The sequence below is a fragment of the Pogoniulus pusillus genome, chromosome 4 (assembly GCF_015220805.1).
Source record: "Pogoniulus pusillus isolate bPogPus1 chromosome 4, bPogPus1.pri, whole genome shotgun sequence".
In the NCBI taxonomy this organism is placed as follows: Eukaryota; Metazoa; Chordata; class Aves; order Piciformes; family Lybiidae; genus Pogoniulus; species Pogoniulus pusillus.
Window position 1 is genome coordinate 31,099,377 of NC_087267.1, and position 26,839 is coordinate 31,126,215.

At 42.2% G+C, this 26,839-nt stretch overlaps 1 protein-coding gene across 2 annotated transcripts in view; it reads right to left on the reverse strand.

The window, feature by feature from the left end:
- Nucleotides 1–26,839, reverse strand: part of CPNE8 (copine 8) — a 92,160-nt gene that overhangs the window by 54,881 nt on the left and 10,440 nt on the right. Inside the window, exons 2-4 of one of the 2 annotated variants that reach the window (XM_064142467.1) lie at nt 22,525–22,565; nt 17,031–17,077; nt 3,500–3,603 (exon numbers count right to left, since the gene is read on the reverse strand). In XM_064142467.1, coding sequence (XP_063998537.1) covers nt 3,500–3,603; nt 17,031–17,077; nt 22,525–22,565 — 192 coding nt within the window. The remainder of the gene's footprint in view (nt 1–3,499; nt 3,604–17,030; nt 17,078–22,524; nt 22,566–26,839) is intronic. The other variant, XM_064142468.1, reaches the window with a different exon arrangement.

Consider the following 26,839-nt stretch of genomic DNA (forward strand, 5'->3'; position numbering starts at 1 on the left):
CAGAAAACAGCAATCACATGAGGAGTTTCTTTCTTTGAAAAATGACACTTTGGCCAACATCAGTACACGATTTTGCTGAGGGGTTTAAAAAAGAAAGCTTTCTAAAGATGGTTCTTTTCTGATCTAAATTGGAGTTTTAATCCACAAGTAGTTATCTGAGAGTTTCATTTTAAAGTCTGAGTCCTCCAAAATTTCATTTCTCTTCTATCCCAGATAGAGGGTTCTAAACTAAATTCACAGACTATAGCTACAGGTCACTTGCAGACAAATACTTAGTTATTCTGCTTTGAGCTTAGAATGGATTTTTGCCCAGGTAATCCAGAACAGCAGCAAAATCTCTTCAAGTCTTTCTGATAAGAATAGAGCAGGTTTGGTATTTACAGGTTTTCATAAATAAAGAAACAGGAGTCTGTTTCTTTGTGTACATGAAGAATTAAACAGGAGACTGCATTTTCCTTTCCAGGTCCAAATCCTTTTCAGATAGCCCTTACACAGAATACTTAACAGACTTTTCTTTTTTTCTTTGCTTAGACTGAGTCTAGCTTTATCTTTCTTGGTTCATTTCTTTCACTGTTGTCTTCTATTGCATTGTCTCTTCCCCATAACATACATGTATCTCATGAGGAGCAAGAGGCAACCAAATCAAGATTCCCACATTGCCCCACCTGTGTATTTATTTCAGCAATGCTCTACCTACACTTGGAGAAGTATCTTTGCTTTCACAAAGTGACCAGCTCTTCCTAACATTTATTTTAAATACCAGGCAACAGTCATCCTAATCAGATTTAATTACATTAAACTCAAGTTCTAAAACAAAAAAAATTAACTCTGCTCCAGGCCTCCATGGTGAAGGCCAAAATAAACATACCTAGCCATCTAGAAGCATCCTGTGATCTCTCTTGCTATTATTTCCTTTCAATCGTTGAAATAGCTAAAATCCAGATGGAAAGAGCTGGCTGCTATCTGTGTATTGAACATAATGGAACTTTTTCTCTCACTCATCCATCCAACACTTTTTGTTAACTTTTGATGCATTCTGACATGCTACAAAAGGACATTTAAACCTAAAATAAAATTAGACATGGGTTGTGGGTTTTTTTGTTGTTTCCATGACACAGGAAATGCTGCCATTCAAGAGCATTCCATTACTCTGCAGCAGCTTCAAAGTAAAATCAGCCAAACACCACATAACTTTACTGACATTGCTGAGGTAGGTATCTAAGGCATTCTGCTCTCTCTTCCACTGCCATGGGAAAAAATCATCACTAATGCCACCACACACTATTTATTCTACACCATGTTTAACGTACACAGAATCACAGAAACATTCTGGTTGGAAAAGACCCTCAGGGTCACCGAGTCCAACCAATATCCCTAACCCACACAGTTCAGCCTATACCATAGACCTAAGCACCAAATCAAAACAACTTTTAAACACATAGAGGGTCAGTGACTCAACCACCTCCCGGGGCAGCCCATTCCAATGCCTGACCACTCTTTCTGTGAAAAAAAACCACTTCCTAATGTCCAGTCTAAACTTAGCCAGCTGCAGTTCGAGGCCATTCCCTCTATCACTATTTACCTGCGAGAAGAGACCAGCACCAGCCTCTGCCACAGCGTCCTTTCAGGCACTTGTAGACAGCAATGAGGTCTCCCTTCACCCTTATTTTTCAAACTAAACAGCCCCAGCTCCCCTAGTTGTTCTTGTAAGATTTATTTAGGTTGGACTGGATGATCTTGGAGGTCTCTTCCAACCTGGTTGATTCTGTGATTCTCCAGACCCTTCACCAGCTTTGTTGCCCTTCTCTGCATTCACTCCAGCACCTTGACCTCTTGTAATGACATGCCCAAAAGTGAACACAACACACGAGGTGCAGCCTCACCTGAGCCAAGTACAAAAGGACAATCACCTCCCTATTCCTGCTGAACACAGCATTTCTAATACAAGCCAGGATGTCACTGGCTTTCTTTGCCACCTGGCCACACTGCTGGCTCATACTGAGTTGCTTGTACAGATTAATTTGCATCCCAGAAACTCAGAGTGGGGCAAAAAATAAATAAAGACACTGTCAGAGTTGCTTCAAAGCAACCACTTGAATAAGTAAATGACACATTGAGACTGAAGCCCAGCAGATTTAAAAATGGCTTTACAAGAACTTGCTAGGAGATTTTGGGCAAATTATGAAGTCTTTCTTCACCTGTATTGCTGTCTACCAGACAGAAATGCAATAAATCCAGTTTCTACATGAAAGCAAACTTGCAATGTAACTTTAAATTAGGAAGTGACACTACAACTTACAACTACTACAAACAACACCTGAGTGGAACTTGCTGCAATCTTGTAAAGCATATCAGGAGACCTCAAAGAAAGCATAGGAAGCCAGACTATTTTGTAACTTTCTTATTTATTCAGTAAGCAACTTAGCAGATGTTCTCCTAAACCTTTTTCAAGTACAAATAAAATAAATACATAAGAAAGCAGAAATCTTAGGAACAAAAAGCAAGTATTGACAAAGATCAAGCTGAAGTACACCTTGTAAAGGAAATGAAAAGAAATATTGTTCCTCAACTAAAAAAGACATATAAACTGGCCACTGTGCACTATACTGCAAAACAGAGTGAATGGCTTTCCCTTAATTATTAACTGTAAGGGTTGTTCAGGTGCTTTCTCACAGGATAAGATTGAGAAGGATTACTAATATAAAAGGAGAATTAAAAACCAAGACAAAGTTCATTATCACAAACACTGAAATGATAAATATGGGGTAAAATGTTATGGTTGATGTGCAAGATGATCTGGTAACTGGACTCTCAACTCTATTTTCTAAAGACTACAGTAAAAATCAAACTAATTCCACCAGTGGAATTAAATTTATACTTCTGGAATTAAGTCCAAAGCTGCCTATTTCTAGAACTGCTGCTTTCAGTGTAAAACCTTAAAATCTAGTGTACTTAGATAAACACTGGCATATAGAATCATAGAATCAACCAGGTTGGAAGAGACCTCCAAGATCATCCAGTCCAACCTATGACCCAGCCCTATCCAGTCAACTAGACCATGGCACTAAGTGCCTCATCCAGGCTTTTCTTGAACACTTCCAGGGACGGTGACTCTACCACCTCCCTGGGCAGCCCATTCCAATGGCAAATCACTATATATATTTTAGTAAAGAAAATTTTAGCTCTGTACTACTTATAGAACTATTCTATCTCTGGACAGTATGGCTATGCTGCAAGAATATTTTAAGATTTTGACACCCTTAGCTTTCTAATGCTCATCAGTATGACTGTGCTTTGACTAGTTAATACCTGTGACTGCTTAAAACTTGTTCATTATTATGTCCCACATTTATTTCTACAGAAGCAATGCCAGATCAGTTATGTCTATTAACATATTCCATGTCAACACATACTATTTCTTTCCAAGTTAATTTTACACTGGAGAAAACTTAGTATGATTACAGAGGCTGCAATAATAGAATGAAAGGTGTTGACTTACAAATCAAATCGCAGATTCTCTCTTTCTTCAAAGAAGTAATCCATTATAAATTTTCTTACAAAATCTGGATTTAAAGTATTATCAATTACTTCTGTTCTTCCAAACTGTAAAAGAAAAGTTTAAGCTTAAGCCACATGCTACAATGTATAATCAAGTACACTGCCAATACCTGCAATGTGTGAGATGTAAAAGAGACCATAAAAATCTCCCTTTAACAGATGCCATTAAAGAAAGTGACTATGTTCACACAAATAGATCAGTAACCTGTTGACTAAAATAGACTGGCAGAAGACAGATTTCAATCCAGTGAGTGGTGCATGCCCTGTATGACTCTTCATTGACAGGATTTAACTAAATCAGTAAATATGGATAAAGAAAGAATCATGGAACAAATCATAGAATGGTCTGAGTTGGGAGGGACCTCCAAAGGTCATCTAGTCCAACGCCCTGCAGTAAGCAGGGGCGTCCTCAACTAGATCAGGCTGTCCAGAGCTCTGTAGAGCCTCACTTGGACTATCTCCAGGGATACGGCCTCAGCCACCTCCCTGGACAACTTATTCCAGTGTTCCACCACCCTCATAGTAAAAAATCTGTTCCTAACATCCAATGTAAATCTGCTCTTGTCCAGTTTGTAGCCACTGGTCCTCATCCTATCACCACAGGCCTTTGTAAAGAGTCTCTCTCCAGACTTCTTGCAGGCCCCCTTCAGGTACCAAAAGGCTGCTATTAGGGCTACCTGGAGCCTTCTCTTCTCCAGTCTGAACAACTCCAGCTCTCTCAGCCTGTCTTTGTAGCAAAGGTACTCCAACCCCTAGATCAGCTTTGTGGTCCTCCTCTGGACGTGTTCCATCAGGTCCACATCCTTCTTATAGTGAGGGCTCCAGACCTGGACACAGTATTCCAGATGAGGTCTCAACAAAGCCGAGTAAAGTGGCAGAATCACCTCACTGAATTTGCTGGCAACACTTATTTTGATGCAGCCCAAGATGTGACTGGCCTTCTGGACTGTCTGCTCATATCCAGCTTCTCCATCAGCACCCTCAAGTCCTTTTCCTCAGGGCTACTTTCTATCACCTCATCCCCCAGTTTGTATTGATAGGGAGGACTGTTATGGCCCAGGTGCAGAACCCTGCACTTGGCTCTTGTTGAGCCTCATCAGGTTCACCTGGGCCCACCTCTCCAGCTTGCCCAGGTCCCTCTGGATGACATCCTCTCCCTCTGGCATATCAACACCACCACTCAGGTTGGTGTCATGCAGAAGGGAAGGGGAAAGTGAGGAAACAGCCCAGTATGAGCTAGCTGTCCAAGCCTCTGCTTGTTCATTGAGAGCATCAGACTCCAAGTTACAAAGCACATACTTTGCAGTTAGGGTGATAAATGTGATCATACACAGCACACAACGTAATGCTTTTCTCTATTACGTGGCGCATCTAAATATCTGAATATGCATAATCTTCCCTATTTGTGGTTACTGCAAAAGCATTTTTAGTGCACCTAAGTATTGGAATTTGCATAATCCTCTCTACTTCCCTCCTACCTTGCACACAGCCCCACAGAAGCTGTTTATCAGAAGGCTCAAGGACAAATTCCTCTGAGCTTCTTCACACACAGCGCTGTGGCTTACTGTGCTTCAATACTCAGACCTCACATCCAAGGCTTGATGGTACAAGCTTTCAGGGGCTCGTGCCCCCATTTTCCAGAGAGTTCCCAACAGTGTCATTTACAAACTTGCTGATGGTGCACTCAATCCAACTGTCTATATCACTGATAAAAATATTAAACAGCACATGTCCCAGTACAGACCCCTGAGGGACACCACTTGTCATTGCTCTCCAACTGGACTGCAAGCCACTGAGCATTACCCTCTGGATGTGACTGTCCAGCCAGTTCCTTATCCACTGAACAGTCCACCCATCAAACCTGGATCTCTCCAACTTAGCAGTTAGGATGTTGTGGGGAACCATGTCAAAGGCCTTGCAGAAGTCCAGATAGATCACATCCCTTATCTACTGACAGTCATTTTATCATAGAAAGCTACTAGGCTAGTCAGGCAGAATAAGTCTTCTTGTAACTGAAGGGTTTTGGGATGTACTTCCTAAATATGTTTTCACATCTCAGATGTGAATCCAACAATTATGACTTGCACAGAGCCCCCCAGACTCCAACAGGAGCCTCCCTATCCAGGCTCCTGCGTACTTAACATATACATGGTATGGAAGGACAGAGCATACTCTGTCCACTGTTTCTTCCTCTCAGAATTGGGCAATTCCCTCTCATTGCTTGATTCTTATAAAGATAAAATGGTAAAGAACTTCAGTCACATTCTTTGTGTGCTTTAAAGAAACGATCACTGCCAGCAACTCTTTTTTTTAAGCCTTTGAATGACTATGGATGTATGCACATAAACTGCAGAGGACTGACTCCAAGCAGCATTTAAAGTATCACAGTATTAACCAGGTTGGAAAAGACCTTTGAGATCATCGAGTCCAACCTATCACCTAACACCTTCTAATCAACTAAACGATGGTAATAAGTGCCTCATACAGTCTCAGTTTAAATACCTCCAGGGATGGTGACTCCACCACCTCCCTGGGACAGTCTTATTCAGAGATCTCCATACTCCAGTACTTCCTATAAAAGACAGAAAAGTGAAACTATCTTCTCAATGAATGATTCCACCTCCAAATTAAAAGGCAAAGGATGTTTAACATATAGTGTCAATTTGTATACTCCCTTGTCAAGACTTTACATCATTTCTTAATATCTAGGTAGAATGATTCCCTGGTCTCACTGGAAGCTTAAGATCCCATGCAAGAAGGTTTCTGAATATGTTTTAAGGTAAAAATTGTTTAGAAAGCAAGTTTATTCATTAACAATCACTCTATTTTATTCTTTGGCTGTTCTAACCCACAGTAATAGCTATAAAGGGGATAAGCATTATACTGATGTGGTCACAAGAAACTTCCAGGTCTACAGAGTAATGAAGACACTGGATATTCAAAACAAAATCCCCAAGTCTCTTAAGAGAGGATGGGCACAGGATGCACATGATTGTGTGGGATGGAAGAGCAGACAGTGAGGTGGGTTAGGAACTGGTTGCAAGACAGAGTTCAGAGGGTGGTGATCAATGGTGCCAGGTCCAGCTGGAGAGCTGTGACTAGTGGTGTCCCCCAGGGATCGGTGCTAGGGCCAGTACTGTTCAACATCTTCATCAATGAGATTGATGAGGGCACAGAGTGTCTGCTCAGCAAGTTTGCTGATGACACCAAGCTGGGAGGCTTGGCTGAGACAGCTGAAGGCTGTGCAGACATCCAGCAAGACCTGGACAGACTGGAGAGCTGGGCACAGAGGAACCAGATGAAGTTCAACAAGGACAAGTGCAGAGTCCTGCATCTGAGGAGGAATGACAAACTGCACCAGCACAGGCTGGGAGGTGATCTGCTGGAAAGCAGCCCTGTGGAGAGGGACCTGGGAGTCCTGGTGGATAACAAATTAATCATGGCATGGCAATGTGCCCTTGTGGCCAAGAAAGCCAATGGCATCCTGGGGTGTATTAGGAAGAGTGTGTCCAGCAGATCAAGGGAGGTTCTCCTCCCCCTCTACTCTGCCCTGCTGAGACCTCATCTTGAATACTGTGTTCAGTTTTGGGCTCCTCAGTTTCAGAGGGACAGGGATCTGCTGGAGAGGGTCCAGTGGAGGGCTATGAGGATGAATAGGGGACTGGAGGGTATGGCTTATGAGGAGAGGCTGAGGGACCTGGGCCTTTTTAGGCTGGAAAAAAAAAAGACTTAGAGTTTTAAGTATCTGAAGGTTGGCCAGGAGGAGGAGGGGACACACAGGCTCTGCTCACTTGCTCCCTGTGATAGGACAAGAAGCAATCATAGAATCATAGAATCAACCAGGTTGGAAGAGACCTCCAAGATCATTGAGTCCAACCTATCACCCAGCCCTAGCCAGTCAACTAGACCATGGCACTGAGTGCCTCATCCAGGCTTTTCTTGAAGACCCCCAGGGACGGTGCCTCCACCACCTCCCTGGGCAGCCCATTCCAATGTCAATCACTCTCTCTGTGAAGAACTTCCTCCTAACATCCAGCCTATACCTACCCTGGCACAACTTGAGACTGTGTCCCCTTGTTCTGTTGCTGGTTACCTGGGAGAAGAGGCCAACCCCCACCTGGCTACAATGCCCCTTCAGGTAGTTGTAGACAGTAATAAGATCACCCCTGAGCCTCCTCTTCTCCAGGCTAAACAGGCCCAGTTCCCTCAACCTCTCCTCATAGGATTTGTGTTCCAGGCCCCTCACCAGCTTCGTTGCCCTTCTCTGGACATGTTCCAGCACCTCAACATCTCTCTTGAATTGAGGGGCCCAGAACTGGACACAGGACTCAAGGTGTGGCCTGACCAGTGCTGAGTACAGGGGAAGAATAACCTCCCTTGTCCTACTGGCCACACTGTTCCTGATGCAGGCCAGGATGCCATTGGCTCTCTTGGCCACCTGGGCACACTGCTGGCTCATCTTCAGCTTACTATCTATCAGTACCTCCAGGTCCCTTTCCTCCTGGCTGCTCTCCAGCCACTCAGTCCCCAGCCTGTAGCACTGCTTGGGGTTGTTGTGGCCGAAGTGCAGAACCCTGCACTTGGCCTTGTTAAATCTCATCCCATTGGCCTCTGCCCACCCATCCAGCCTGTCCAGGTCCCTCTGCAGGGCTCTCCTACCTTCCAACAGATCAACACCTGCTCCTAGCTTGGTGTCATCAGCAAACTTACTGATGCTGGACTCAATGCCCTCGTCCAGATCATCAATAAAGATATTGAACAGGACTGGGCCCAGCACTGATCCTTGGGGAACACCACTAGTGACTGGCTGCCAACTGGATGTGGCACCATTCACCACCACTCTCTGGGCTCTGCCATCCAGCCAGTTCTTGATCCAGCACAGAGTGAATCTGTCCAAACCATGAGCTGCCAGCTTGGCTAGGAGCTTCTTGTGGCAGACAGTGTCAAAGGCTTTGCTGAAGTCCAAGTAGACTACATCCACAGCCTTCCCCACATTCACCAGGCGGGTAACCTGATCATAAAAGGAGATCAGGTTGGTGAGGCAGGACCTGCCCTTCCTAAACCCATGCTGGCTGGGCCTGATCCCTTGGCTATCCTGTAGGTGCTTTGTGATGGCACCCAAGATGACCTGTTCCATGACCTTGCCTGGCACTGAGGTCAGGCTCACAGGTCTGTAGTTTTCTGGCTCCTCCTTACGACCCTTCTTGTGTATGGGAATCACATTGGCAGCTTCCAGTCTTCAGGGACCTCTCCAGTGAGCCAGGACTGCTGATAAATGATGGAGAGTGGCTTGGCCAGCTCAACTGCCAGCTCTCTCAGCACCCTAGGGTGGATCCCATCCGGTCCCATGGACTTGTGAGGATCCAAGTGACTTAGCAGATCCCTTACTGCTTCCTCATGGATTAGAGGGGGATTAGATGGGTGTAAGTTGCAGCAAAAGAGGTTCTGCCTCAACACAAGGGGGAACTTCTCTGCTGTGAGGGTCACAGAGCACTGGAACAGGCTCCCCAGAGAAGTCGTGGAGTCTCCTCCTCTGGAGACTGTAGCCAGATTATGCAGGAGAAAAATTAGAGAGGCTAAGACCTAGTTAGAACTTAGGCTGGCCGACTCTGTGAAGGATAATAAAAAGCACTTCTATAAATTCATCAATTCTAAAAAGGGCAAGAAGAGCCTCCACTCCTTACTGGACCAGGAGGGGAACACTGTAACTGACGATAAGGAAAAGGCTGAGGTCCTGAATGCCTTCCTCGCCTCAGTTTTCAACAGCAAGGAGGGAGGAGTTCAGGGCAAGTGGCCTCTTGAACTGGGGGATGGGGTCAGGGAGTGGTGTGCTGCCCTGGAAATTCATGAGGAATTAGTTCAGGACCTGCTGAGCCATCTGGACACCCACAAGTCCATGGGACCAGATGGGATGCATCCCAGGGTGCTGAGAGAGCTGGCAGCTGAGCTGGCGAAGCTGCTCTCCATCATTTTCCAGCAGTCCTGGCTCACCAGAGAGGTCCCAGGAGACTGGAAAATGGCCAACGTGGTCCCCATCCACAAGAAGGGTCGGATGGAGGAACCTGGGAACTACAGACCTATCAGCCTGACCTCAGTGCCAGGAAAACTGATGGAGCAGGTTCTCTTGGGGGTGATAAGAGCGCACCTGAGGGATGGCAAAGAGCTCAGGTCCAGCCAGCATGGGTTTAGGAAGGGCAGATCCTGCCTCCCCAACCTGATCTCCTTCTATGATCAGGTGACCCGCTTGGTGGATGTGGGGAGGCTGTGGATGTGGTCTATCTGGACTTCAGCAAGGCCTTTGACACTGTCCCCCACAGCAAACTGCTGGCGAAGCTGTCAGCCCATGGCTTGGATGGCAACACTCTGTGCTGGGTTAGGAACTGGCTGGAGGGCCGGACCCAGAGAGTGGTGGTGAATGGTGCCACATCCAGCTGGCAGCTGTCACTAGTGGTGTCCCTCAGGGATCAGTGCTGGGCCCCATCCTCTTTAACATCTTCATAGATGACCTGGATGAGGGCATGGAGTCAGTCATCAGCAAGTTTGCAGATGACACTAAGCTGGGGGCAGATGTGGCTGGGTCGGAGGGCAGAAGGGCTCTGCAGCAGGACCTTGACCGCCTGGACAGATGGGCAGAGTCCAATGGGATGGGGTTCAATAGCTCCAAGTGCAGGGTGCTGCACTTTGGCCACAACAACCCCATGCAGAGATACAAGCTGGGGTCAGAGTGGCTGGAGAGCAGCCAGACAGAGAGGGATCTGGGGGTGCTGATTGATACCCACCTGAACATGAGCCAGCAGTGTGCCCAGGTGGCCAAGAGAGCCAGTGGCATCCTGGCCTGCATCAGGAATGGTGTGGCCAGCAGGAGCAGGGAGGTCATTCTGCCCCTGTACTCTGCACTGGTTAGACCTCACCTTGAGTACTGTGTTCAGTTCTGGGCCCCCCAGTTTAGGAGGGACATTGAGATGCTTGAGCGTGTCCAGAGAAGGGCGACGAGGCTGGTGAGAGGCCTTGAGCACAGCCCTACGAGGAGAGGCTGAGGGAGCTGGGATTGTTTAGCCTGGAGAAGAGGAGGCTCAGAGGTGACCTTATTGCTGTCTACAACTACCTGAGGGGTGGTTGTGGCCAGGGGGAGGTTGCTCTCTTCTCTCGGGTGGCCAGCACCAGAATGAGAGGACACAGCCTCAAGCTACGCCAGGGGAAATTTAGGCTTGAGGTGAGGAGAAAGTTCTTCACTGAGAGAGTCATTGGACACTGGAATGGGCTTCCCGGGGAGGTGATGGAGTCGCCATCCCTAGAGCTGTTCAAAGCAGGACTGGATGTGGCACTTGGTGCCATGGTCTAGCCTTGAGCACTGTGGTAAAGGGTTGGAGTTGATGATCTATGAGGTCTCTTCCAACTTTGGTGATACTGTGATACTTTCAAGGCCTGTCTGAATGTGTTCCTCTGTGATCTGTGTTAGATAGTATTGTCCTGCTCTGGCAGAGGGGTTGGACTCAATGACCTCCATGGGCCCCTTCTAAGCCCTAATGTCCTGTGATCCTGTGGAAAAAGATTAGAACATGAACAAATAGTTTGACCCTTACTGTTTATTTTGGATGATAACCCACCAGTTTTAGAGAAATGATGCAAGGCAATTCTTCGAAACACTGGAATAAAGTTGACAGGCAGAGTGCTATAAAAATCACTCTCTTGAACCAATACTTGAGATTTCTATGGCCATGTATTAATGAGAAATGATAGCAGTAGTAGAAAGCTTACATTTCTATGGGAGTAAGCATGGCTGGAGTACTTGCCTGGGTTAAAGAGTCTTTCTTTTTCATCTGAGTAGCAGCAATCAATTTTTATATACTTCAATCAGATCCAGGCCAAATAAATCTCAATGTTCATAAATAAACTCTTCCCCTGTCAGCTGCATGCTTTACAACATTCAACAACACTGTAGCCAAGAAAGCAGAAAGCTGGAATGGCTGATAAAATGAAATATACAGCGATATCTAAGCATTTAGCACTGTTTGAACCTATGCATTGAAAATGAGAGGCCACCCTCTGATACAAGCCAGTAAACAGCTGCTTGTCAGATGAGGGATGAGAAACTACAACAATGGGCTCATAAGGATCATCCATGTCACGGTTGTTCTGTCTGCACTCTTACAGCAAACTGCTCAAGTTTCCTCAAACACTAGGATCAGATTCATACAGAGATTTACCCTTAGTACTGAAATGCCATAACCACTGACCTACTCCAGATCCAAAGAACTACAGATCTTCAAAAAGAAGAGTCAAGGATGACTACACTGCAGAAGAACAAAACACACATATTTGCAAAGATATCCATGAAACTATCTCCCAGGCTGTGCAGATTCAAACAGCAAATTGTCCTGAGAGACTTCTTAATCATCAGGCAGGAAAAGAAAGGTTAGTGAAGTTCTTTAAATCCTCAGATTAAGACAAGTTTGAAGGAGAGGACGAGACTCTTCCATCGTGTGGGACCTACATTTCTGTATATATGGAAGACACAGAAAAATAGAGAACACAGGGAGTTGTAGCCCAAGAACAAAATCAATCAGGTTATCACAGAATCACTGGAGTTGGAAGAGACCTTTAAGATCAAGTTCAAACATAAACCTAAACCTGTCAAGTCCACCACTAAGCTATGTCCCTAAAGGCCACATCTAAGCATCACAAATAACTTCAAAGTTGGTGACTTAAGCACTGGAACAGGCTGCACAGGAGTTGCTCCCCTGGTGCAACTTCAGATCATTCTCTCCTGTCCTATAACTTTTTACTAGAGAGACACCTCACAAACCAGAACCTTCTTTGAGGTAGCTGTAGACAGCAATAGGGTCTCCCCTCAGCCTCCTTTTCTACACCAGTTCACTCAGCCACTTCTCATACGATTGTTCTCTAGCTCCTTCACCAGCTTTGTTGCCCTTTTTTAGATATATGCCAGCATCTCAATGTATTCCTTGTAGTGAGGGGCCCAAAACTAAACACAGTATTCTGAGATGTGGCCTCACCAGTTCCGAGTACAAGGGGACACACTGAGTGATCAGACAATAAAATGGCATGGATGAATGAGACACTCTGTGCACATGAAGAAAAAATTAACATATACCAAAATACAGAAATTAGGATAGCAATGTAAGTACATAAAAAGTGAAGTTTTCTTGCTGATGAACTACACAGCATAAGCACCAAGTACCATGTGTGACAGTATTTTTTTATTTCCTTACAAACTGGTCATCTTTGCTATTTTGAGATTTCACTACCATCTTGCCTAAGTGCCTCCTCTCTCAATTCGATGACTCAGTCAAAAAGAGCTTTTTCTTGTCTTCAGCATATTTAGACCAGACTAAAAACAACCACCAACAAAACAAAGCAAAAAAATCAACAAAACCATAAACAGAACTAATGAAGAGGAAGGCCTGAAGAATGGGAAGCCATGAACAATTTCAGAAGATGTGACAGAAATTTTCTGAGGCTATGAAATACATTTGGCAGCAGGTGAAGCACGATGACAGAGAGAAAACAGACTTTCAGACAGGTAAATAAATCTAATTTGCATCCAATGCATTCTTACTGTAGATGGACCAGCAGCTCACAGCCTCACTCCATAGGCAGTTCCTTAATACTTAGAATTGGTAAAACCCTTGCCAGTAAAACTGCAGTTGACTGTTTTACAATGTCTATTATTAATTTAACATTTACCTTTTAGGTGCACCCTCTTGTTTTCTGAAATAGTGCCCTTTTCAAAATTCAGCAATTCAGAGTTTTTCAATACATTATTTAAGGTTTGTGCAGACAACTCTAAGTAATACTTAGCCGTATTTCAAAGACAAGTCCTCACAGAGTAAAGGGAAGTATCTTAAAACCAAAGCTCAGATTCTGATGATGTATTTGTTGCCAATTATATTCATTGAAATACCTGATGATCAGGCTGTAAGTGAAAATGGGGAAACTGCTTTGAAAAATGACATTCTATTCAAATAAGAACAAAATATTTCAATTCTTTGATGAGGATCTGGTGTGCAAGAATAATGCTGGGCAAAAACAATGGAATCTGTACCAGAGACAAACAGGAGTTAGTGCCTAGAAAACTTCTATCCTTCATTAAAATGAGGGTCTGAATTTACTACTATGTTGAATCCATCTGAAGGGAAAAAAATGCAATAGAGTGCTAGGGATATTATGGAGATTATTAAATTATTTACTGTGATTATGACCCTGAAGCATTTTCTGCAGTGTTCAAGAGGCAAAAGAAGGAAAAGAATTATGCATAAATGATTATGGAACAGAAACAAGGTAAAGTATGTTGCCATGACTGAACATCATCACTTAAGCACCTGATGGTATGTGTAGGCATTATTACTCGTCTCAGTTTTGTCATTTTCAAGCAATTCCAGGTGACTTCTGTCAAGCTAGAAAAATGTTAACTGTTGAAATGCAGCAAAATGGTCACATCCAAAATGTTATTGAAAAGCAAAGAAAGTATTAGTGCATTCACCACTGCAGGCAGAAAAAGCACAAAAATAAAGACATATAAATGAGATGGGCAATATCATAACTAATCTTCTACCTACTACCTTATTTCTTATGACTGGTATAAATATAATGCAATCCTGATTCAGTCCCTCTATCATGCCAGCCTCTGAATTGTGAATCTCATAACAGCTAGTAGGAATGGGATTCTGCTTATCAAACTTTACATCTGATATAGTCAAAAATAGAGGCTTTTGATGATGACTGGACTCATTCTTTAAAAATGCCTCTATTTCATCTAATGCAGAAATCTAAATTAGCTCTCACTGACTGCCCTCAGGATGCTATCTTTTCCCATTAACTATAAACAGCATAAACAGTTGTCTGAGTTGTAAATACCTAGACCTTCTCCTGACAGACAATAGAAGAGATAACTATGTCTTAAAAGAGCCAAAGTCATTAAATGTTTTAGCAACTGTCACACAAAAGTGTGTTTTGACTCCTCTATTTCCTAAATTGGCATATGATAGCATAACTGCGCACCAAAGTGCATCACCTAGCCAACAGACTCTCAAACCAGTGCAAAGACACAACACAAGCAATACCACTGCCCATTGCTTTGTTCAAGAGTTTTTGCCTTGGTTAAGGAACAACATCAGGCACCAGCACGGGTTAGGGGCTGACCTGCTCAATGGAGGAATTTGGAGTCATGATAGACAATAAGTTATTGATGGAACAGTAATGTGCCCTTGTGGCCAAGAAAGCCAATGGTATCCTGGGGTGCACTAAGATGACCATGTCCATCAGGTCAAGGGCAGCTCTGCTCTCCCTCTACTCTGCCCGAGTGAGGCCTCATCTGGAGGACTGGGTCCAGTTCTGGGCTCCCTAGCTCAAGAGATACAGGGAAGTGCTAAAGAGAGTCCAACAGAGGGCTACGAGGATGATTAAGGGACTGGAACATCTGTCTTATAAGTGAAGGCCAAAAGACCTGGGGCTATTTACTCTGGAGAGAAGAAGACTGAGAGGTGATCTTATTAATGTTTACATATATCTGAAGGGGGAGTGTCAAGAAGAAGGCACTAGTTTCTTTTTAGTGGTGCCATGTGACAGGACAAGGAGCAATGGACACAAATCACAGCAAGTTCCATCTCAACATGAGGAAAAATGTCTTTACTACGAGAGTGACGGAGCACTGGAGCAGGCTGTTCAGATTGGTTGTGGAGTTTCTTTCTCTGGAAACTTTCAAAAACTGCCTGGACATGTTCCTGGTGTGACCCACTCTGGGTGATCCTGCTTTGGCAGGGAGGTTGGACTCAAGCTCCAGAAGTCCTTTCCAACCCCTACCACTCTGTGATTCTAAGGAGAAAAAAATGCAGAAGCTACAGGGTGGTGATACACTTCAAGCATTGCAAATGTGCATCTGTTAAAATTGAGAGCAGATACAATCTTCCTATTAAGAGCCTCCTAAATCACCTCAAGACAAGCACATGGAAATACTTTCTAAGTAAGGTGATAATGTTATGATTTCACCATCAGAAGAGTTATGGTATTAAGAATGGTTGCTGTTTAACAGTTGTACCACAGAAGTATGAAAATGCCACAAAATTACATATAAGCTTTAGACAACAATAAAAGGCAGAATTTCTGACAAAATCCTCCTAACTCTATACAAGAAAAGGATATGAATGCTCCACTGATGATCTAGGCTTGACTATAAGCTGCACCAATCCACCAAGTCACCTGAGTATCTGACAACTCTTCTGTTCTCAGAGTTAGCTACCCAAACATTCAGAACTCTACTTCTACCAACTTAAATAAGAACAGTGAAGTCACATTTAGGGTCCACAAACTGACATTTCTTCCCACAAATCAGAGGACTGTGATCCAGTGTGTACATTGAGAGGCTGTCTTAGCACACAGAAAAGCAGAGCAGCAATTTCACTAAGAACTACAAATAAAATAGGCACATTGTTCCACATATTACCCTGTTATATGAGCTTTTCTCTCATCTCAACAAGACTGAAAACAACATTCACCATGTTTCAGCAAAGCAGAAAATGCCTTTCTCCAGCCAACTAGCAAGAACACCAAATGTAAAGGAAGAGGTCTGGCCCCTCCACTGGATTGTTTTTCACACAGTAGTAATCACATAAAATATCAGTTCTGAAAACAAGCACATCAGACCTCCTCCCTTTTACTGAGAAAACTGGTTAAGAAAGTTCATTCCTCTCATGGCTGTTTTTAGAATGCAGGGCCACGAAGTGGACCATCTACAATGAAGAACAGTTCCATCAATCCTCTCTATAAGGCTGTTAAACAATGCATTTTATCAATTGAAAAATGGCCACCCTTCCCCTAACACTGTCAACTTTTTGGAAGAATAACATAAGGGAGACAGTTCCAGCCTATAAATGTTGATCTGCTGCAGATATTCAATTTAAAGGTACTTGACTCAGTTTAAGAGATCTCCCCAGTGTTTACTCTGACAGGTTAAGAAGACCTAGTTCAGTCTAGGCACACAATACCCTCCCTCCTTTGCTGCCTGTTTCATACATTATTCAGCAGCATCTAAGCTCTCTCAAACACTACACAGGAAAAGCAGATCCTGCCACAACTACAGACCAGTTTTGTTGATGCTGACTATCAGCACACTTGTGACTTTCCATAGAGCTTGTATTATTTGAGTGTCTTGCTCTGTTGATATCCACAAACCATGTACAGATCAATAGCTAAGTTTGATTTCACTTATGTCAGGGAGACAGTAAAACAGGAAACTTAGGTACTTTCTCTGATCTTTTTCCCTTTTGATGGAAATAGGTGATAGAGGTATGGAAACCAAGTTTTACGTGACTAGGTTTTAAGGGCTTACTACTAGATAGTAGTCCTGTTGTTTAGCATGACATTCAAGAGGCTGTGCCAGCCCCTGTGCTAAGGCAAATGACCAGCCTTAAGTATAATCAAGAAGTTTACACATCTATGAACATGTATCTTACCTCTCTCCATTCTTTGTTTCCAATGGCTTGTGTGTACAAAACACAGACTGTGAAAAGAAGACAACTGGTCATTTTTGGAATTTAACTTATTCTTAAAATCAAGTGAACCAATTTTGTAATCCGTTGTCCCACTGAAATTAATAACCAGGAAAATCAGATCATAAGACATCTTCCCTTGCTCTTCAGCATACCTAACCAGATTAGCAACACTATGGTCTAGTTGTTTCAGCAACAAGCTAATAAATAAGATGGCTCTAAAAAGGGAGACAACACTTATACCTGACCTCCAGCAAATCACCTGACAATCCTTAGCAGTAAAGAGTTTACTGGAAAATTTAAATATATATATATATATATATATATATATATATATATATATCTATCTTACATATGCATATGTACCCTTTGAAAAAAAAACCCACACACCAGAACATAACAAAAGAATTGAATCAAGTAAGTTTGTTGAGCTAAGTTCTTTTTGAAAGACCAAGCAGCACAATCCCACAGGCATAACTCTCTTCACAAGTCTGTTCTTCAAGTACAGAATTCACTGAAGCTTCCATCACAGAGACTGATGAGAGATACAATTATTATAATCAGGTCTTTTAAAAACACTACTATAAGTACCAATAATTTGCACTGAAGGACTACTATACATTTATTTGCTATGGTCTTGAACTACTTGCAGCTGACAACTGTAAAGAATTTTCTACCTGAAATTCCACTACATGTCTTTTCTAAACCACAGAAATACAGATATTGGAATCCCTTTTCTCTGACATATTATTTTCCTGTGCCAATCATTATTTTTCAGAAGGTTAAAAATAACACAGTCTTGAACAATAAAGGTAGAAGCCTGTTTGTTCTCAATGAAACCAGAATCATCAACAGACCAAAGCAGCAATTAAATCAAGCTTCAAATTCTATTTTCTTCTTACTTGAAAGGCATGTTCCACAGACACACAAAAAGTCTCATTAGGCTGTACCAAATAAGAGCAGAAAAATACAAGTTCCATACTACAACTCACACAGGAGTTAAAAGTTAACACTCAATCTTTCTCATAAGATGCCTTGTAGAAAGAAAAAGCTTTTACAAAACCTTCCAAAATCATTCTCTGAAATACAACTTCCTCCATTTACTCTAAATGAAACCATAGTTTTGGTTCCTGCTTATAGTATGATGAATCCAAACCAATAAGCTTATTTTCACAACACACTCTGGAGCGTGTTGCTGAACTGTATTACCCTAAGAATGAAGTGAAATGGACAGAGCAAAATGGAAGCTATGAAATCAGCTACAAAAGTGTCTGAAGGTTATGGAACTTCTGATTAACTTCTGCATCTACAAAGACTTGCGACAAGGTAACTCAGAGAAGTAAATCTTGTCAGTTTCCATAGATAAAAACAACTAGACAAAAAAAAGTAATCTCTGGAAATACCCCTAACTAATATTGCCAACACTGAATGAGCTAGGCTCTTGCACACAGTCCTTTTACAAATCCTTTTACATCTTCCTTACTACAAACTCTTTTAAACTAATGATACTGCTTCTGCAACAAGTATTTTCCAGTTTTCAGTGGTGCTTTCCAAGAATGCAAATTACTAATGTCAAAAGCAGATACAATTGTGGATTCAGTCCATTTTGACAAGAGCTGGCATCTAATTTTTCAACTAGAAACTCATCATACCCCAGCTAAGCACAGAACCGAAATCCATTCAGAAGAAAAGCTCCTCTTTACAGATAATGTGTACTTCTACTATTCAGATATTTGTATTGTCCAGATTTTTCTTAAATACAACCATTTTTCACTGTCCATTTGCTGCTTAATTTTTTGTACTACATCTTGCCCTGTAAATCAAGTAATAACTGTATATTGAAGATGTAGAACAGAAATATATACTAAAATAAAAGATTTAATATTGAGGAGAAGTAGCAGTGCAACTGCAAAATACCATTACCATGAAATTTTCAGAAAATAAACATTCTGACACTATTTTATCTCCCTAGCTTATGAAATCAAATAAAAGGAAAGTTATGGGGGAAAAAAAAGGACTAAAGAATATTACTGTAAGGTAAATTACCTTCTCTTACCATGGCTGACAAGAGTCACAATACAAAAGGGTGTGCTACTTAGAAGCAGGGTAGAATGTTTTGGTGAGAAGAACTAGATCATAGGCTGTGAAAGGAAAACAATGGTGATGTCTACTCCCTTCAGAGTCTTGCTGAAGAAGAAATGAAAACATTAGATAACACTCTCGCCATTTTTGTCTCACTCTCTGCCTTGGGCTCTGACTGAGCAATATTTAACTCCCTAACCTCACCTTCCATTTGGCCTAACCCACTTCGCTTCATAACCTCTTGGCCAAACCTCTATTCTTCCTTGGGACTGATGTAAGGTTGAGAGGGGCAGGGGGAAGGTCCAGGGGTGGTTGAGAGCTCTTCCTGGGGACTCAGGTTTCTGGGAGGGGAGTTGTGTTTCTGTATTACCTTTTACCTTGTATATTTCTGTCTATAACTGTATATACTGTAAATATCTGCTTGTATATTGTGCTAGCTGTAAATAAATAGCTTCATTTGTAATCCCAGAGCCAGCTGAGACTAGTCTGGGTAACTTCTAAAGTGTGGGGGGCGGGGCACACCCAAACCATCACAAAGGGTTTAAAAAGAAACAACAGTGGTGTGAAGTTCCACCTCAAAACCATCTCAGTCTCTTACTCTGGTCCTGCTCTTGGAAGGCTGTCAGAACCTTTATTTCCAAATCCAATTTCTTCACAGTCAGCTTACTCTAATGTGGCTTTTGTATCTTTGGAGGGCTTATAGGAACCAGTGTTATCATTTACATCTTTTTATTGCTGAGGCAATAGTAGACTTCTGTTCCCTTCCACCACCAATGGCTCTTCATTTCTGAGAGTATATCCCAGGAATGGAGCCACCTCTCTAGTTTAAGAATCATTTATATAATACCTTAAATGAGGATAAAAGAGCTAAGAATTTGCAGTATAGCTAGATATTTTCTGATATTTATCTAAGCTACAGTTGTGGCAGTTACTTTACATGTAACGAAGATTTAGACTAGTAATAATCTCATGCAATATTTATTATCATAGAATAGTTTGGGTTGAAAGGGACCTTTAGAGGCAATGTAGCTCAATCCTTCTGCAGTGACCAAAGCCATCTTTAACAAGATCAGATTGCTCAGAGCCCCATACAACTTGACCTTGAATGTTTCCAGGGATGGGGCTTCTACCACTATCTGGGCATCTGTTCCTTTGTTTCACCACTCTCACTGCAAAAACGTTTTCCATTTATGTAGGCAGAATCTATTCTCTTTTAGTTTAAAACCATTACTCCTTGCCTTGTTGCAGCAACAGGTCCTGCTAATGACACCTGCAGATCACACCAAGCTGGGAGCAGGTGTTGATCTGTTGGAAGGTAGGAGAGCCCTGCAGAGGGACCTGAACAGGCTGGATGGGTGGGCAGAGGCCAATGGGATGAGACTGAACAAAGCCAAGTGCAGGATTCTGCACTTTGGCCACAACAACCCCAAGCAGTGCTACAGGCTGGGGACTGAGTGGCTGGAGAGCAGCCAGGAGGAAAGGGACCTGGGGGTACTGATAGATAGTAAGCTGAAGATGAGCCAGCAATGTGCCCAGGTGGTCCAGAGAGCCAATGGCATCCTGGCCTGCATGAGGAACAGTGTGGCCAGTAGGACAAGGGAGGTTATTCTTCCCCTGTACTCAGCACTGGTCAGGCCACACCTTGAGTCCTGTATCCAGTTCTGGGCCCCTCAATTCAAGAAAGATGTTGAGGTGCTGGAACGTGTGCAGAGAAGGGCATTGAAGCTGGTGAGGGGCCTGGAACACAAATCCTATGAGGAGAGGCTGAGGGAGCTGGGGTTGTTTAGCCTGGAGAAGAGGAGGCTCAGGGGTGATCTCATTGCTGTCTACAACTACCTGAAGGGGCATTGTAGCCAGGTGGGGGGTGGCCTCTTCTCCCAGGAAACCAGCAACAGAACAAGGGGACACAGTCTCAAGTTGTGCCAGGGTAGGTATAGGCTGGATGTTAGGAGGAAGTTCTTCACAGTGAGAGTGATTGACATTGGAATGGGCTGCCCAGGGAGGTGGTGGAGGCACCGTCCCTGGGGGTCTTCAAGAAAAGCCTGGATGAGGCACTCAGTGCCATGGTCTAGTTGACTGGCTAGGGCTGGGTGATAGGTTGGACTCAATGATCTTGGAGGTCTCTTCCAACCTGGTTGATTCTATGATTGTAATGGGATTACCCTAATCTTTCTTATGGGCTCTCTAAGTATAAGGTGCAGTGATACATACATGTGCATCTCAAAGTGGTATTTACAATTTAAAAAAAAAAAAAATCAGTTCATGGAATCAACCAGGTTGGAAGAGACCTCCATGATCATCCAGTCCAACCTATCAACCAGCCCTACCCAGTTAACCAGACCATGGCACTAAGTGCCTCTTCCAGTCTTTTCTTGAACACCTCCACGGACGGTGACTCCACCACCTAATGAGTTCTAATGAGACTTGATAGAAAAACACAAACATTCTAGACTTTCTGATAAATACTTTGTAAATTTAGAATATTTTATTAACTTTCATCTTTCCTATAAAACTCACCCTAGAAATTGTCAGGAAACTGTCCATGATATTGATCTCCATCAGTGGTAAGATTCACTGTTCTTAAAGGTTCCCAGAGATACAGTTTTATATAGACTCTGATGTCATATTAATTACAATAATCCCTCAAAAACGTCTTCAAACTCCTATCCAAATGGGGAAATGGAAATAAATAAGTTGAAGCTGATCTAAAGTACTTGAACTGCTCAAATAAGAGATCTAAGGCTTCATGAAGGAATCTTTTTTTTTTTTTTTTTTGAGCATTTTTTGAGCATTAGCATGTGGGAAAGGAAGGAATAAATGGGATAAATAGAAAAGTCATAAGTTTTGAAAGCCACAGGGGAAAGTGAATGTCACTATCTTACATATCTGAGAACATTAACTAGTAAACCATATTACTTCTGATCATAAAAGTTTGTGTTTCCCAGAGACAATTTCACTTAATGTTATTTTTCAGTGTTTGACTTTAAGATTACTGGGTGCTATGTACCAGCAGCGCAAAGTGCTTCTAGTGTATTTATAAGTTTCTGACTAGCTTTGAAAAAGATCTAGAACAGATACTTTCAAAAACCAACCCATCAAATTTTCTGCATCTATTAATTTTAGGAAAACTAAGTTGACTGCTAAATAAGGGACCACGTAGCCCAGGAAAACAATACTAAATACAGAGTCTTTAAAATCCTAGTTTGTGTAACAAAAATTGCAAGTGTAACTTACTTAGGTGTAAAGACCTAATTACTTTAAATAATTGTCACATAAGTTATGTAAACTTATCTGAGACCGAAGAAAAATCACTCACCTGATTTTAAGGCAGTGTTTACATATTTATAATACATGATAAGAAGAAATATATACTTACTTGGATCAGATTTAGAAAATGTATCTCTGTCCAAAAGATTTCTGTTAAAAGAAGAGATTAAAATAATTTTACTCCCAAAAAATGGTGAAATATACAAATCAAATACTAATGCATGTAAGTTTTTAACAATTTTGATCAAGACTCAGCTTAGTGTTATGCTCTCAGAATATGTAAAACTTACTCAAGCTCAGTCACACTAACATTTGAGCTGCCTTACATTTAATTCTGTTATACAGTTTGGATTTGACAAACTCTTGCTCATATACTCCATTACCACAAAATGAAAACCAACACACAACAAGCACATTAAATTTAGACATCAGGAACAGAAATACCTTTAAATCACAATATCTACCAGAGGTTAACTTGCTAGCTGAAGACAAATGCCTAGGCTTTGCTTAAAAGAATGGCTAAGAGATCTCAGTCCTCACGACGTATCTGTAAGAATCTGTCATGGGTGATAACGTAAAAAAAACTAAAGCTTATGCAGAACATACACCAAAGTCTACAAAATACCTAGGAATAAATATCAAGAACCAATTTCTTTGTTATGCAATGCAGTCCCAATATCATAGCCACACTTCAACCAACTGAGAATCATACACAGACGAGAAGACTCAAATCAGCAGGAATGAGGAAAACACTCCTGCAAATTGAAGCTGGTCTCCACAGAGCAGGTAGGATCAGGTTTTACCCCAAACTGAATCTTCTGCACTGCAGGTGCAGAAACTGAGCTTTCATCCATTGTTTTACCACCTTTCATTGCTAAAGGTGGCCAGACACGATGTAGAGTCTCCACCACTGAATGTTTTTAAAAACATATTAGGACTTGCAGCTACTTAATAAGTTATTCAATCCTACCCTGGAGCAAGAGGAAGGATTACATAACCAGTTTATATCCCTTATAGCTTATTATTTTTAGTAATTAGTACAGTCTCTTCAAAGGTCACCATTTATTACTCTGCTTCAGATATAAATCACAGTATTCCCGTGCTACTGAACAGTGCTGAAAAGTGTATTAATAAGTTGCTTAATACAGGTGTTCTAAGCAGTCCACTCATGATTTACTGAAGAAGATGCTGTATTCCCAATTTAGGGACTGCCAAGTCCATATTTCAGAGCAAGCAATATGAACAAAAGATAGCTTTAAAAGAACATTGGACACATCTGTCATATTTACTTTAGCCAAAACAGGCACGGGGATTAAAATTACGATTTGCAAATGAACCTGAAACCTGCACATGCTACACCTTAAGAACCTCTCTAATCCACTCAGAAGTGGGATTTTTATATATGGACTTAGTAACTCTCAGAGAAATTGTATTTCATCTTAAATTCAATTTGCACATTTTCAGCTAAGTATTAACAAACCCAGAAAAATCATAGAACCATAGAATCAACCAGGTTGGAAGAGACCTCCAAGATCATCCAGTCCAACCTAGCACCCAGCCCTAGCCAATCAACTAGATCATGGCACTAAGTGCCTCATCCAGGCTTTGCTTCAACACCTCCAGGGACGGTGACTCCACCACCTCCCTGGGCAGCCCATTCCAATGGCAAATCACTCTCTCTGTGAAGAACTTCCTCCTAACATCCAGCCTATACCTACCCTGGCACAACTTGAGACTGTGTCCCCTTGTTCTGTTGCTGGTTGTCTGGAAGAAGAGACCAACTGCCATCAGTCAATCATCAATTCCAATCCGTATTTGACAGTGACCACTACTAAATGCTTTAGAAGGCAGTATAGTAAGTTCTGCAATATCAGAATTGCCAATCCAAACAAAAAATTGTCTCCTACTCCTCTTTAATTATAAATTATCGGCTGAGATAAAGAAGGTTTAACAGAATACAGAGACAGTACAACTCGTCTCTCCCTCCTTGCATCAGAGAGAAAAAAAATAAAAGAGGGACAAGCTCAAAGTCTCTCCACTTTGCCCTGGCCAGCCCATTGCTTATGACATCAGCATGGCATCAAATACCAGCTGGCTTCTTCAGCTATCTGTCTTGGTTATGCCCCATCCCATCTTCTTGTGAAGGAACTCAAAAACTTAACTCTATCCTAGCTGAACCCAGGACAAGTAGCCACTATGGAAACTATCCTGGCCTGCATCAGGAACAGTGTGGCCAGTAGGACAAGGGAGGTTATTCTTCCCTGGTACTCAGCACTGGTCAGGCCACACCTTGAGTACTGTGTCCAGTTCTGGGCCCCTCAATTCGAGAGAGATGTTGAGGTGCTGGAACATGTCCAGAGAAGGGCAACAAAGCTGGTGAGGGGCCTGGAGCACAAACCCTCTGAGGAGAGGCTGAGGGAGCTGGGGTTGTTTAGCCTAGAGAAGAGGAGGCTCAGGGGTGATCTTATTACTGTCTACAACTACCTGAAGGGGCATTGTAGCCAGGTGGGGGGTGGCCTCTTCTCCCAGGTAACCAGCAATAGAACAAGGGGACACAGTCTCAAGTTGTGTCAGGGTAGGTACAGGCTGGATATTAGGAAGAAGTTCTTCCCAGAAAGAGTGATTTCCCATTGGAATGGGCTGCCCAGGGAGGTGGTGGAGGCACCGTCCCTGGAGGTGTTGAAGCAAAGCCTGGATGAAGCACTTAGTGCCATGGTCTAGTTGACTGGCTAGGGCTGGGTGCTAGGTTGGACTGGATGATCTTGGAGGTCTCTTCCAACCTGGTTGATTCTATGATTCTATGATTCTATCTAAGAATAAGGTACAAATCTGTAATACTTCCTAAGAACGTGTCTGGTCATTGATCATTATCTGCTCAAAGACTACTTGAATTAAGAACATTACTACAGAGACAGTATCCCTGATTGTAAGGGTTGAGACACCGAAGTTTAACGTTGTAATTCAGGTCAGTAAGTGTCATTAATTCACCACTTTGAACTAACACAGCTTGTAATATTCTCAAGTTTTCCCCTTCACACATTTTACCATAAGTAAACAATGTCTTCAGCAAAGTTTGTAGACATGCCTAATCTTCCAAATCATTAATAATCACCCAAAATAGTACCTAAGAATTTAACAAGCTGTTCAAGTAATCCAGCCAAATTTGGAAGGAACTTAGTACCAAGATTAAATGCCAACAGGGAAAAAAATAAAGGTCTGGTTTGTCCAGCAGCTGAAGAGGCTGCTCAATTTGACTTGTGCATTCATCTCAGAGGGAAAACAGCTGAAGTCCTCCTTTAAATATATGGAAAGTTCATGGCACATAGGCATAGGACAAGCTGCAACTAAAAGAAATGCTAAAAGAAAAGGAGGAAAAAAGACTGGATGTATTCTGGGAACTTTAGCCATTACCTCCTCAACGGTCAAGGGTATTTTTGGTACAGACTGAGAAGTACAGAGTGCAATTTTCTCCTTTTTTCCTGAGAAAAGCTCTCTCTTTGTTACTACACCATTTTGTCACAGAAAACAGCCTTAGGAAAGATCACAAACTCAGAAACCAGAAATATCTGAAAAATCTGTTTTTCCTTCCTAACCTGTGTAATAAGAGAAACACACTGCTACTTTAACCAAACACAGCAAGTGTGTGTTCTGTGCCCACTACGCCTTTCATATAAAAAAATTCATTTCCTGGAGGCATATTCACATCAAATACCTACAGCAAAATAGTCTAGGAATGTCTGTGTGGAAGCATTATTCTACCATCACAAATCCTGAAGGAGTTCATTCTACACCTGCCCATTCTGGGATGGACCTTCCAAAACGGTTGCAATAGTACAGGATGACAACAGGAAACAGCACACAGAATCACACCTGTTTAATCTAAACTGGAAAACACAGGGCAGATCAGAAATGATGGAATAAAGGTTTCTTTTTCTGCATAATGACAGCTATTTCCACAGGAAGAAAACCAAAATAAAAAGTAATCAGTAAATAATAAAAGTTAAAACTTGCAGATTTATTCCATCCACAGTTTCATGAACTTTGTCAAAGATTTGTCAAAATAACTGCTTCTGCCCAGTGCTTTGCTAAAAAATTACATTAGAAAAGAAAAGAAGTTGCAAAGGACCTACAGTGATCATCTAGCCCAACTGCTTGACTAATTCAGGGTTGATCAAAAGTTAAATTATGTTATTTAAGGGCATTGTCAAAATACCTCTTAAAAAAAGGACAGGCTAGGACCACCAATCACCTCTCCAGAAAGCCTATTTCAGTTAAGAAACATTTCTTCAGGTCAAGGCTTTTGTACTATGTTCAATGTAAAAATGTCTCATATGTATAAATCAGACATTTCAAGATGCAGTGTCTAGTTTCTGTGGTAGCTGAACAGAAATCATGACAGTCTATGGATATGAGGAGGAAATTCA